A 13,373-nucleotide genomic window follows, 5' to 3' on the forward strand; every position below is an offset into this window, starting at 1 on the left:
TTACTATTATGATGCATTACAAGGTTGCAAAGAAAATGTGTCCTTTTATAGCATAGTATTTTTTAAAAGTCTTAGAACAGAAATGTTGAAAGTTTTCTCTAGCTTTCCTCTTCCTAATTCTGGTTTTGGTGTTTTTATAGTTTTCCTTGGAGCCCATTTTCCATTCATTGGCCACAAAAGAAGGTGCACACTGACGTCACTTGTGAAATTGCTAGTTTGTATCAGGCCAGGAATGAGGATTTCTCCAAAGATTTATGCTGGCAGTTTCTGCTTCCTGTTAATGGACTATATTATTACTGAAACATGAAGAAAAGGCAAAGTGTTACTTTATAAGTCCTATTCTCCTTGTGTCAAAATGGGTTGTGATATGCTGCAAAGGACACTGTCAAGAACGTAAAAACATAGCCCATAGAAGAGGAAAAAATATTTGCAAATCACATATCTGATAAGAGACTTGTATCCATAATATATAAAGAGCTTTTGCAACTCAATAATAAACAGATGATTACCCTATTTTTAAAAGGGCAAAAGGTCCAAATGGACCCTTTGTCAAAGAAATTATGCAAATAGAAGATAAGCACATGACAAAATGCTCAACATCATTAGTCTTTAAGAGAAATGCAAATCCAAACCACAGTGGGCTATCACTTCATTCCCAGTAATCAAAAAGACAATAACAAGTGTTGGTGAGAGTGTAGAGAAGTTGGCACTCTTGTCTACTGCTGATGGAAATGTAAAACCATGGAGCCATGCTGAAAAGCAGTGGTAGTTTCTCCAAAGCTTAAACATGGAGTTGCCATGTGATCCAGAAATCCCATTCCTAGGTATATACCCAAAGCAAATGAAAAGCTTTATCCACACAGTGTATGATTCTATTTATGTGAAATGTCCAGAATAGCCAAATCTACAGAGACAGAAAGTGGATTAGTGGCTGCCTGGGGCTGAAGGGTGTTGGGGAAGGTGGAGAGAGACTGGTAATGGGTACTTGGGTTTTGGGGGGTGTGATGAAAATGTTCTAAAACTGAGTATGGTGATGGCTGCTCAACTCTGAGAATAAACTAAAACCCATTTAAATGGGTTAATTGGAAGGTTTGTGAATTATATTTCAATAAAGTTGTTATTAAGGGATTTCCCTGGTGGTTCAGTGGTTAAGACTTCAACTTCCAGTGCAGGAGGTGCAAGGTTCAGTCCCTGGTTGGCGAGCTAAGATCCCACATGCCTCACAGCCAAAGCGTAGAATGGAAGCAATACTGTAACTAGAAATGGTCTATTCGAGATTTTTTGTATTTCCATACAAATTGTGACATGGCGGATTCATGCTGATATATGGCAAAACCAATACAGTATTGTAAAGTAAAATAAAGAAAAAAAAAAAGAAATGGTCTACAGGCCAACAGAATTTGATGCTGGTGCATCATGGTGCTTCTGTCAAGGTCACAGTGAGAGTCAGGACGAGCAGCCTCCAGGGCTCAGAAGGGCCCTGCTGTCCACAACTGGGGACACGCAGTAGAAAAGCAGTAGTGTTTTAAATAAGCATCTTCTCATCTCGATTCTGAGTTGAAACTACATCTGTATTTAGCTTGGAGTTGAATATTGACATCCAACCGGCGCTTTGAAAGAGCTTTTTTTAGTCTGTTTGAAAAGCCTCAAATTGTTTCGAGGGAAAAAATCGGGACCCCGAAGGCTGGAGCGATGGCAATAAACAACAAAATCCTGCAGTTCGTGAATCCGCCCTTCTCAGAGCGCTGCCCGGGGGAGGCGGCAGGGGGCGCCCGGCGGGCTCCTGCCCCGCCGCCCTTCCCAGACCTCCCCCCGCCCTCCGCTGGCCCTGACGTCCCCGCCCCCGCCTCCCGCCTCCCGACCGAGCCTTCAAAGGGCGCTCGGGGGCTGCGGGGCAGGAGCTTCCGCGTGCGGCTCAGGGGCCCCGCCATCACCTGTCCGTCGCGGGGCCACCGGCGGGCGCTGGGTCCCTCTAACTCCCTTCCCGCGTCCCGGGAGCAGGTGCCGCCGCCGGCCACTCGCGCCGAGGTGGGACCAGGAAGGGCGCGCCGGCGGCCACATGGAGAGCGGCGGCGGGGCGCCCCCGGCGGGGGCGGTCGGGGCGGCGGCCGAGCCCCCACAGTGCCCGCTGCCGCCGGTGGGCGAGGGCGTGGCGGGGCCGCCGGGCCCGCCGGAGCCCGAGGGGGCGGCCGAGGGCGCGGGGGTCGGAGGCGAGGGCGCGGGCGGGGGCGGGCCGCGGCGGGCGCTGCGGGCAGTATACGTGCGCAGCGAGAGCCCCCGGGGCGGCGCGGCCGGCGGCCCCGAGGCGGGGGCGCGCCAGTGCCTGCTGCGGGCCTGCGAGGCGGAGGGCGCCCACCTCATCTCCGTACCCTTCGGGGAGCTCGACTTCGGGGAGACGGCCGTGCTCGACGCCTTCTACGACGCAGGTGAGGCGGGTTCCCCTCTCTCTCCCACCCCACTCCTCCCAACTTTCCTTAGCACTCGCGCCGCCAGAGCACCAGCTCCTCCCTATCCTAGCACCCCCTGCCAGGACCGCCCTACCTTCTGGGGAGGGGAGAGTAGGGGGCATTGTACCCTTTTACACATAAGAAAACAGAGACCCCTAGCATTTATATTTCTTTATTCTTCAGTTTTCTTAAACATCAGTTGATGCAAGAAATAGCCTATGACCCAGACGAGGCCGAGTCCCCCTCCCCTCTAGGTATTCTACTCTTACTTTCTCCCTTCTATGGGTCCCAACCCTGGCTCCACATTAGAATCCCCTGGGGGAGCTTTAAAAACTTCTGTTGCCCAGACCAATGACAGCAGAACCTGAGGCCTCAGGATTGTTGAATGCTTCCCAGGTGATTCCATTTTGCAGCCAAGAATGGACATCGATGTTACAGTGGGAGTGGGGGTGCATCTCTTGGAAATATCCCCGGGTTCTTTTTTTTTTTTTTTTTAAGTTTTTTTGGTGTGGACCATTTGTAAAGTCTTCATTGAATTTATTACAATATGGTTTCTGTTTTATGTTTTGATTTTTTGGCCACAAGGCATGTGGGGGGGTCTTAGTTCCCCCACTAGGGATTGAACACTGCACCTCCTGCATTGGAAGGAGAAGTCTTCGAGACTGGACCGCCAGGGAAGTACCCCCCCACCCCCCTCCCCGTGTTCTTTTGCACACTTATCACAGCTGTGCTGTACCACCAGTGTGGCAGATGTATTTTGTTCTTTCTGAAGTGTTTCTGGCTTTAGGATCTCCTCCATTGCTGGAATGGGACCCTCAGCTCACTCAGCCTTAAATCTGTACTTGTGGTTGGCACGAGTTACTCCAGGTATAGAACGGATTGTTGCTGTTTGCCTTACGTAACCTATAGAAGCTATATGACAAGCCTCTGGCACTTGGGTGACATTCACAAACACTGCATGTGAGACAGTAGTTTACCTGGGAGCCTGTGCCTTGGTTTCTCCACGGGTCAGACAGGAGCACCATGCCTGCCCTAACCCCAAAAGCACCTGAGAAGGGAGATGGAGAATCTCTTTAAGGTGCCGGCCACACTGTGCTGATGAGGTGGTGAGCTAGCTTTATTACTGGCCATTCTTTGCTGGGATCTGTTTTCTGCAGAGCAAATGCTCCCCAGCTGGAAGGGGGGCGGGGTAGCAGGCTTGTTCAAACAAGTGGCAGCTGGGCCCTTTGAAAATGCTCCTTTGACTTTTCTGACCACTCGGAGTTGACTTCAGCACAGCATCTTTTTTAGAAAAGTTGTTCAGGAGCCACTTCACTGGGAACCACTCGGTTTTCTCAACTTCTGTTCATTCTCTTCTGAAAATGAAGTTGAACAGACTCTTCTCTGAATGGTTAAATGTCGCTTTGACCATTAGGCACAACTGTAGCCTCCTGCCTGCTGGTGCTCTGAAAATTGGCGTGCAGTGGCTTTGCTTCTCTGTGGTGTGTGTGTGGGTGTGGGTGTGGGGTGTGTGTGTAAAAAAACAAGCCTCATCTACTACCAGAACTGCTTCTGTCAGGTTGGGTGTGATGGTTCATTCAGGCAGAGATCTTGGGCTTTCAATTCCAGAGCCACACAAAGAGCGCATGGTCTTTTCTTGTTCTGGGTCCTGATTGCCTAGAATTTTCAGCTTCATTATGTACCCCCTTTCATTGACCTGGGCCTGGTCTTGAATAAATTATTTTTCAATACATCATCATAACTAATAATTTCTTCTCATAGGTTTGATGAACAGTACATAAAACTTGAGTAAATGGGTTCATGGATTTAAACAGACGCCCCACCACCACTATCACCACCACCTTCCACTGGCTTCCTAATCTCTGCCATTCACACAACATTTTGGTGTCTCCACCAAAAAGATACAAATCTGTCACTGGCTTCTTTGTAAAATTTCTAAAACCTTGCTGTCTGATATGTTAGCCCCTAGCCACAGGTGGCTTTTTACATTTAAGTTAGTTTAAATGCAATAAAATAAAAGTTCCTCATTTGCATTTGCCGCATTTTGAGTACTCCACAAACACAGTGAGGAGAGTGTTTTCCTCATCGAGGAAGGTCCCATCAGACGGTGCTGTTCCAGAAAAATGCTTGTAGGAGAGGGGAACTACCGAACTGTCCTAAGTGTGTTTGGGGGGATCATAGATGTGAAATTGAAGCACTTCCTGTCTCCTGAGTCAGAGCAAGTCAAGGCTGGCTTGGATCATGTTTTCCCGTCTCCTTGTGCAGTTTTCTGTAATCCTTTGTGGGTCAAAAACAGGTTATGTGTCACCAGTGCCTGGGTGATTTGATGGGCTGCAGGAGAGCCATCAACCTGCAAGGGCGCATGTGGGCACTGCTTCGAGAGACAGCCCCTGCAGGCCACGAGGGCTGAGGAGCATCTCATCGGCTTTTTTTAAAAAAATTATTTATTTATTTTTGGCTGTGCTGGGTCTTTGTTGCTGTGTGCTTTTCTCGTCGTGGCAAGTAGGAGCTACTCTCTAGTTGCAGTGCATGGACTTCTCATTGTGGTGGCTTCTGTTGTTGCGGAGAGTACGGGTCTGGAGCTTCAGTTGTTGCAGCTCCTGGACTCGAGAGCACAGGCTCAATAGTGTGGCTCAGCGTCTTAGTTGCTCCACGGAATGTAGGCTCTTCCTGCACCAGGGATCACACCCGCGTCTCCTGCATTGGCAGGCAGATTCTTTACCACTGAGCCACCAGGGAAGCCCTCATCACCTTTTGTTTTTTTAATTATGGCAAAGTGTATGTAACATAAAATTTGCCATTTTAACCATTTTTCAGTGTGCATTTCAGTAGCATTAAACGCAGTTGCCCTGCTGTGCAGCTATCACCACTATCCATCTCCAGAACTTCATCATCCTGAACAGAATCTCTGTACCCCTTAATAACTCATAACTCCTCACTCCCCCAGGCCCTGGTAACCCCTGTCCTTCTGTCTGTCTCTATGAATTTGGCTGCTCCGGATGCCTTGTATGAATGGACTCGTACAGTATTTGTTTTTCTGTGTCTGGCTTATTTCAGTTAGCATGATGTCTTAGGGTTTTGTGAATGATGCTGTCATAGGTGGATAAATTTCTATTCAAGTCTCTGCTTTCACATTTTTGGGTATATACCTATACATCAAATTGCTAGGTACAATATTGTAATTCTGTGTTTAACTTTTTGAGGGACATTCTTTTTACATTAACAGAAGTGGTGGTCATCTCTGTGTGCCTTTGACTCACAGAAGGACCCTTTCTTGTTTTGTTTTTTAACATCCATCCTCAAAGATGAGAGTCTCAAGTGCAGTAAAACTATCAAATTCAGCAAGTGCGGATCCATCACTCGATTACTTCTAGGATTTGGAGAGCAAAGCATATCTGGTTTTTTGTTGTATAGGAGAAACCCCTTCTTCTGGATATGCCTTGATGCCTTTTGTTGAGGTGCCCATTTCTGTATTTTAACAGAATTCGTGATCATGACTTTGCCTGGCATACTGTGTGTGTTGGGTACCGAGCAGCCTCCCTCCTGGGGGTCCTCAGTGCTTGTGAACATACCAAAAACTCAGACATCCTGCAGGAAGGAAACCTGGGAAACTGTCTCAGGGTTTCTAAATGTTTCAACCAGGGAAACTGTTCTCCCACAGTGCTGTCATTGGATACACTTATAGTGTGAACTCTTAGACTGAGCTCTGGCCCAGCAGAGCACAATGCCTGTATCCCCTGGGAATGCACCTTATTATTGATGTAGGTGTCCTCTCCAGTTGGTTTCATTCATGACCATTCTAAGGACCTACACCTAGATGCTGAAATGGAGCTGTCTTGAGTTAGCTATTAACTGCTCAGATGACAGAACAGCCCGTTTACTCAGGCCCAGGGACTGGGTGAGCTTCCCATTCCTGGTGTGTCTGGCTCTCCCTACCCTCTGTCCACGCTGAACCTCACTTGCAAGCTACTTTCCTGACTCGGGGCCCTGCTTTTGATTTTTTGTTCAGCAATGTTCACAGTGATTTTAAACGTGAAGCAGTATTGCCACCTGCGACAGGAAATCCTTGCATTTCCTGGACATTGATTCAAAGACTACGACATCAGTATCCCAGTTAGTTACTTGACTTTGATGATTCCCTTGTTCTGGCAAGAGTCATTTGGAGGATATGAAGTGTGGCAGAGCTAGGCGGGGGGTCAGGAGATTGATTTTGCTCATTGTTGCTGGGAAGTGGGGACTATGTTTTCCAGCACCCATTGAGTCTATTGTGGGATGTATGAAACTAGCTTTGGCCAATGAGATGTATTAGTGATGTCTGTCACTTTCAGTCAAGGCATGGCTTGTATGTAGATCTTCACATACTTTCTCATCCCTTTCTGTGGTCTCCATGGGGACCTTGGAGGTTGACTGTAGAAGATGACAGTGGCACGAGATGGAAGGTACCTGGATCCCTGAACCACTCTTTTGAGGACAGTTGTTGGACCAGGATCATCCACTTTTGGATTTTCAATAAGCAAGAGAGAAGTTTTATTTAGTCAGGTTCCTAAGACTTGGGGTGGTTTTTTGACAGTGATAAGAGAGTACTACTTGGGTTATGAAAATATAGCCCAACAGCTAGAAAGTTGTCTCCTAGGGCATGGCTTTCCAAGAGAAAGCCAAGCCATGTATCATCTCATGTAATGGATTGTCACTGGTAATAATATATGCCAGTCATGGGGCCCCTAACTGTGCTGCTGTGGACCTTGAAAATAGAATGTAAATGCTTGGACCATCAGGTTCATGCCAGCAATGGGAGGAGACATTCTAGGTTCTCTCATGGTTTCCCTGGTATTGGAGACTAGGTTATTTTTTCCTTCTGATTAAATGATACTGCACTGGAGAAGGAAATGGCAACCCACTCCAGTGTTCTTGCCTGGAGAATCCCAGGGATGGCGGAGCCTGGTGGGCTGCCATCTCTGGGGTTGCAGGGGGTCAGACATGACTGAAGCAACTTAGCAGCAGCAGCAGTGCTTCTGTTAGTTTGTATCTAACAGTAACATTGAAATTTTTGCAACAAAAAAGAACATAAAATGGTTTAAAATAAGGCCAGCTCTAGTTCCTTTCACTCCCCTTTATGTGGGTTGTGTCTTGCTTCACCTTCCATGATGTTACTCATAAATTTATTAGCTTTATGCGTTATGTAGCATGGAGAGTGCCCACCAGGCTTCCATAGATGTTTCCACATTGCCTGCTCTCCCCTGCAGTTAGCTGGGCTTCTTACGATGAGCGCTGCCCAATGGAATGTGAGCAGCATCAACAAGTGTCACTTGGAAAGCAGCCGAGTCAGATGATACACCACCACCATTTCTCTTTGCCTCTGTCAGGACAGACTTGAAGGCTGTGTGTTCAGGATGGTAGTTAAGCTCCTGAAATGTGAGGGATTTGTCTGAGGTAGCAGCATCACCTAGCTCCTCCTGACTCAGATAGCTTGCTGTGTATTCTGCTAGAAATGCTTGCGTGTTTCTCAGCTAACTTTAATCCACAGGTGCATTGGCTCCTGCTTGCGAAAGAGACTTAAAGATGTCTTAATACTTCTAAGAATTTGGTACACACTCTTTCCTCACTGGGCTTCCCTGGTGGCACAGAGGTTAAAGCCTCTGCCTGCAATGCAGGAGACCTGGGTTTGATCCCTGGGTCGGGAAGATCCCCCGGAGAAGGAAATGGCAACCCACTCCAGTATTCTTGCCTGGAGAATCCCATGAACGGAGGAGCCTGGTGGGCTACAGTCCACAGGGTCAAAAAGAGTCAGACACGACTGAGCAACTTCACGTTCACTTTCACTTTCCTCACTGTTCTGGAAAATGCATAAATTTCAAAGGAAGACAGTCCTCTGGGACACGTGGCAGTGTTTTTTCTAGAATGTGTGTTATCTATACCTGCCCAGGAGACTGGCCACATCTATTTCCAGCAGAACGTAAGGGCATGAAATCATTAGTTTAGCAGTTCAAGTCAGAAATCTAGGAATCAGTCTCGACTCCACCCTGTCCCTCATTGCCAGATCCAACCTATTGCTTCCAAATGGTTCTCAAACCCGCTTTACTTCTCTCTGCCTGCCCCCTGCCACCATCGTAGTCCAAGCATTGGCTTCTCTAATTCAAGTTACTGCCAACAGCTCTGTAACTGATCTTTCAAGCTTGGGCCAATCTTGGTGGATTACAGTCCATGTCATCTGCTTAGAAGCCACTGTATCCTGGCATCCTCCGCTGTCCCAAACTCATTCAGCCTTCACATCTCAGGTCTTCAGAGAAGCCTTCATGGACTTTTATCCCTGTCTGTTCATTGTGTGCACACTGTGGTTTTGTTTCTTAGCAAGTAACACAATTGTGCTTACATAATTACTGACTCAATGTTAGATGTTCTGTCTGACCCTGAACTCTTCAGTGACAGGGAACCAGATGCAGTTTTCTTTGTGACTCTTTCCTAGGATTATCCATCCAATTCCTTTTTAGACTAAGTTTCAGTGGACACAGACAACACTTGGTTTCTCCTGTTGAGATAAAGCAGATCTGTCAAGGACTCTCAAAAGGAATCAATGTAACTCCTTGTAGAAACTATGTTGAAAATGGTGGCCAGGCCTGGATACAGTGCAGTTGTGATTTTGTTAAAAAATAAGAGATATCCTGATGACCCATTTCTGGGTCTGACTCTTTCTTCTGGGTGGTACCTATGAAACAGAAGAGACTGGAAGGACTCTGGACACACTGGACTGGAAACAGTGGTTTGGACTGTGTGCTGTGAATACTAATTCTTGTTGTTTGTCTACATTTTCTATAATGTTTATTTTCTGTGACATGAATGTGATTTTATTTTAAGAAAGTGCAGTAGGAGATTAAAGATGCGGTTGTAAGTCAGAAGCCTTTTTCCACTCTCCCTTCCTCCTGACTGGCTCAGGCAGCAATGATTGTATGTCCAGGGACCAGAGCACATGAGCCCCTGGCTGGGCCTCAGCTGGATTTGGCTGCTGGCTTGCCCATGGGGGCCCTTTGCTGACCCTCCTTCCTTTTGAACCACTTTTACTGCTACTGACTCAGCTTTGAACCTGGAACTTTCCCCAACTCTTAGTCATGTGAACTGGCTGATGAAAAGCATCACACCTGTAGCATTGAACTGAGGCATTGCTGTGGAAGCCTGGAGTACGTGCAGTGGGTAGATGGATATTTGTGGGCTGGCCTGCTGTGTTACTGGCTGTATATTATTTGTTACAAGGGAAAACACATTTTCAATTCCCAGTAGTCAATTTACATGTTTTTGGAATACAAACCATAAACTATCTTTTAAAGCCTCCTAAGTATCAGGCTTTAAGAGAGGTGCCATGTAAATCTTAGGTAGATAGTACAGGTGGGAGATGACTGAACTGCAAAGCAAGCTGGAAAACTTCTTGTTTCCCAGTCCCTTCAACAGGTTTTGAGCTCTTGGGTGTGACAGGGCTTGGCAGAAATGCCTGGTGGTTACTGGGGCTTGGCTGGTGGTGGAGAGTTGTAGAGCAGACAGGAGTTGAGCTGTGGCCCTTGGCAAGAAGCAGAGTTCACTCAGGAGTTGGGGTCTGTGAGAGGGCAGCCCAAGGGAGAGGCAGAGCTGGACACAGTGGTGGAGGAGTAAGCAGGAGCATTCAACATAGATTTTTTTTTTCTTCTCTTCAGTGTTTTTAATTATGGTAAATTTCAAGCATGTACATTACCCAACTTCAACAATTATTAACATTCTGCCGTCTTTTCTTCTTGATCTTGACCCACCCCTCACCCCTTACTTGATTGCACTTTTAACCATTTTTAGTACAGAATGTATATACATTGTAATGTGCAAATCTTAGTTGTACAACTTTGAGAAATGACTAAACCCAGGTAACCAAAGCCACTCACAATATAGTTTCCATTTGCCCAGAGAGTTCCCTCATATCCCCTCCCATTCATTCCCCTTTTCACTCCCATTCATGGCCCCAGGTAATGACTGTTATGCTGTCACTTTAGATTAGATTTGCCTTTTCTAGTCGAGAAGGAAATGGCAACCCACTCCAGTATTCTTGCCTGGAGAATCCTATGGACAGAGAAGCCTGGCAGACTACAGTCCATGGGGTGGCAAGAGTCGGACATGACTTAGCAATTAAACTGCCTTTTCTAGAGTTTTGTTAAATGGACCAAGACGGTGTGTACTCTTCAGTATTGGACTTCCTTTATTCAGCATGACATTTTTGCAATCTGTCCATCTGTATTGTTGCATGTTATCAGTAGTTTGTTCCTTTAGAATGCCAAGTGCTATTCCACTGCATGAATATTGGTTTAGCCATTCTCCTGTTGAAGGGCATTTGGGTTGTTCCCAGTTTCTGGAATAGAGCTGCTGTGAACATTTGTATATAGGTCTTCTTGATGGCAAATGTTGTCACTACTTTGGGGTAGATACCTAGGAGTGGAATGGCTGGATCAAAGGGTGGTTGTTGTTGTTTAGTTGCTAAATCTTGTCCAACTCTTTGTGACACTATGGACTGTAGCCCACCAGGCTCCTCTGTCCATGGGATTGTCCAGGCAAGAATACTGGAGTGAGTTGCCATTTCCTCCTCCAGGGGATCTTCCCAACCCAGGGATCAAACCCAAGTCTCTTGCATTGCAGGCAGATGCTTTACCATCTGAGTCACCAGGGAAGCCCCAGATTCCAGATCAAAGGGTAGGTGTAAGAAACTTCCAAACATTTTTTTTCAAAGGGGTACCATTTTATATCCCTTGCACCAAAAGCCACCAGAGTTCTGGCGGCTCACAACACTTTGTGCTAGTGAGCTTTTCTATTTTGGCCCTGCTAGTTGGGAAATGTGGTGGTTTCTCATTGTGGTTTTAAGTCACCTTTCCTTGACGATCAGTGATGTTGAACACCTTTTCATGTGCTGTTTGGCCATGCAGATACCTTGCTTTGTGAGGTGTCTATTGAAGCCATTTACCACCATCCCATTCCCCACTCCACCCGCACACTGGGAGCCTGCCATCTTAACCACTCAACCAGCAGGGAAGTCCCCATTTACTGGTTTAATTGCATTGTCATCTTATTATTGGATTAGAAGAGTTCTTTATGTGCTCCAAATTCAAGTGTTTTGTCAGTTTATTTTCTGAACATTTGGTCTCATACTGTGGCTTGCTTTTTCATCTACTTGTGATACTGGATGAGCAGAAAATTTTAGTTTGGGTCAAATGTAATTAAGGAGCTTTGCCTGTTGAGGTTGTCTTCTGTGTCCCCTCTAAGAAATCTTGGCCTGTTTCCAGGTTGTGGTCTTGGAGCTACTCTTCTTCGTGTTCTTTTAAAAGCTTTATATTTTGAGCTTTTACTTCGGGAGCTGTCATTCATCTCAAATGAAGTTTGACACAGGTGACTTTGGATACCCATCCTGATACCTTGATTCAAACATCTGGGAGATGGGCCTTGCCCAGGAGGAGTACTCTAGGCACTTTGAGTCTAGTTGGCAGGACCATGGCTGCCTCCCTTTCATCTCACCATCCAGCAACATATATGAAAGGCAAGTTGTCCTTTAAGCAAATTGCCTTTCTGACTTCTGGAGTAAAAACTGACAAAACAGATCCATGATGAAACTTTGCCAACATATATTCCATCATCGTGTTCCACTGGGCCCGGCAATGTGAGTGGCAGAGGGCAAAGAACGTTGGCTTTACGGATCAAGTTTTCATTTCTGTCTTGTCATTTATAGACTGTGTGATCTTGGATAATTTACTTAACGTCTCTGAGCCCCATTAAAAAAAAATTGTATGTAGAGATTCAAGCAGAGTGCCCTGAACTTAGTAAGTGTTCAATGAATGTCAGTCCCGCATGTCTTTGCCTTCTTGCTCCCAGTGATAAACACATCAGAACCTCAGTATGGAAGGAAATGTGTATATTGAAATAATGAAGACTGGAGACTCAAATCCTTTGGACAGTAATCACATTGTAGGGTCATGTTACACTCCTGCAGTTGGTAAAAAATAAATTTTTTCCCCTAAGTTTTGAGGTTGGAAATTCCACTGTAACTCTGTTCCTTGTCCTGTGCTCCAGAATGGAGGTGAGGAGAAGGCACAAAGCCCTGCTTAGTGAAGAGCTCTTGATTGTTTCTTTCAGTTGAGGTATAGCATCTATACAGAAAAGGGCACAATCCTGTGTACTGTTCTATGAGTTTTCACTAACTGTATGGTAACTGGGGTAACCCAGTACCTGGATCAAAAAAGTGAATGCCAACAGCAGCTCAGGGTATGACCACTTCTGTTTTCCTGCCTGGCCAGGAATAATAACTGTCTCTATAGGTTTGTTTATTCATATAAATGAAATTATATAATACTAGGTTTTTGGTGACTGTCTTCTTTCACTTACTGCCTTTTCCAGATTCATCCATGTTATGGCATGTCAGCCCTTCATCGTCTTTTTATTACTGTACTGTGGATATACCACATTGCGTTTTCCCATTTTTCAGTTAATGGATGTTGGCGCTGTTTCCAGTTTGGGCTATTGTGAATAATGCTGCAAGTTATTGTGTGGACGTATCTTTGAATTTCTCTTGGGTTTATATCTAGCAATGGGATTTCTGGGTCATATGGTTAACTCTGATATTCTTTTAAAAAGTTTTTTATTGTGATAAATAAACACATCATAAAGTTGACCATCTTAATCATTTCTCAGTGTACCATTTAATAGCATTAAGTACATTCATATTGTTGTGTAACCAATCTCCAGCACTTTTTCACCTTACAAAACTGAAACACTGGACCCTAATGGGTCCATGTTTAATAGCCATGATTTAATAAACCATGATTTCCCAATCCACCCATTCCCCAGTTACTAGTAACCACCATTCTACTTTCTGTCTCTGAATTTGATACTCTCAGTGCCTTACGTGAGTGGAATTGTACAGGGTTTTGTGTG

General features: G+C 45.7%; 1 protein-coding gene across 1 annotated transcript in view; it reads left to right on the forward strand.

Moving 5' to 3' along the window:
* Positions 1 to 2,059: 2,059 nt before the first annotated feature.
* MAP3K15 (mitogen-activated protein kinase kinase kinase 15) overlaps positions 2,060 to 13,373 on the forward strand; it is a 145,149-nt gene continuing 133,835 nt past the window's right edge. Inside the window, exon 1 of the mRNA XM_052662827.1 lies at positions 2,060 to 2,426. Coding sequence (XP_052518787.1) covers positions 2,060 to 2,426 — 367 coding nt within the window. The remainder of the gene's footprint in view (positions 2,427 to 13,373) is intronic.

Source organism: Budorcas taxicolor, chromosome X (assembly GCF_023091745.1).
Source record: "Budorcas taxicolor isolate Tak-1 chromosome X, Takin1.1, whole genome shotgun sequence".
Lineage (NCBI taxonomy): Eukaryota > Metazoa > Chordata > Mammalia > Artiodactyla > Bovidae > Budorcas > Budorcas taxicolor.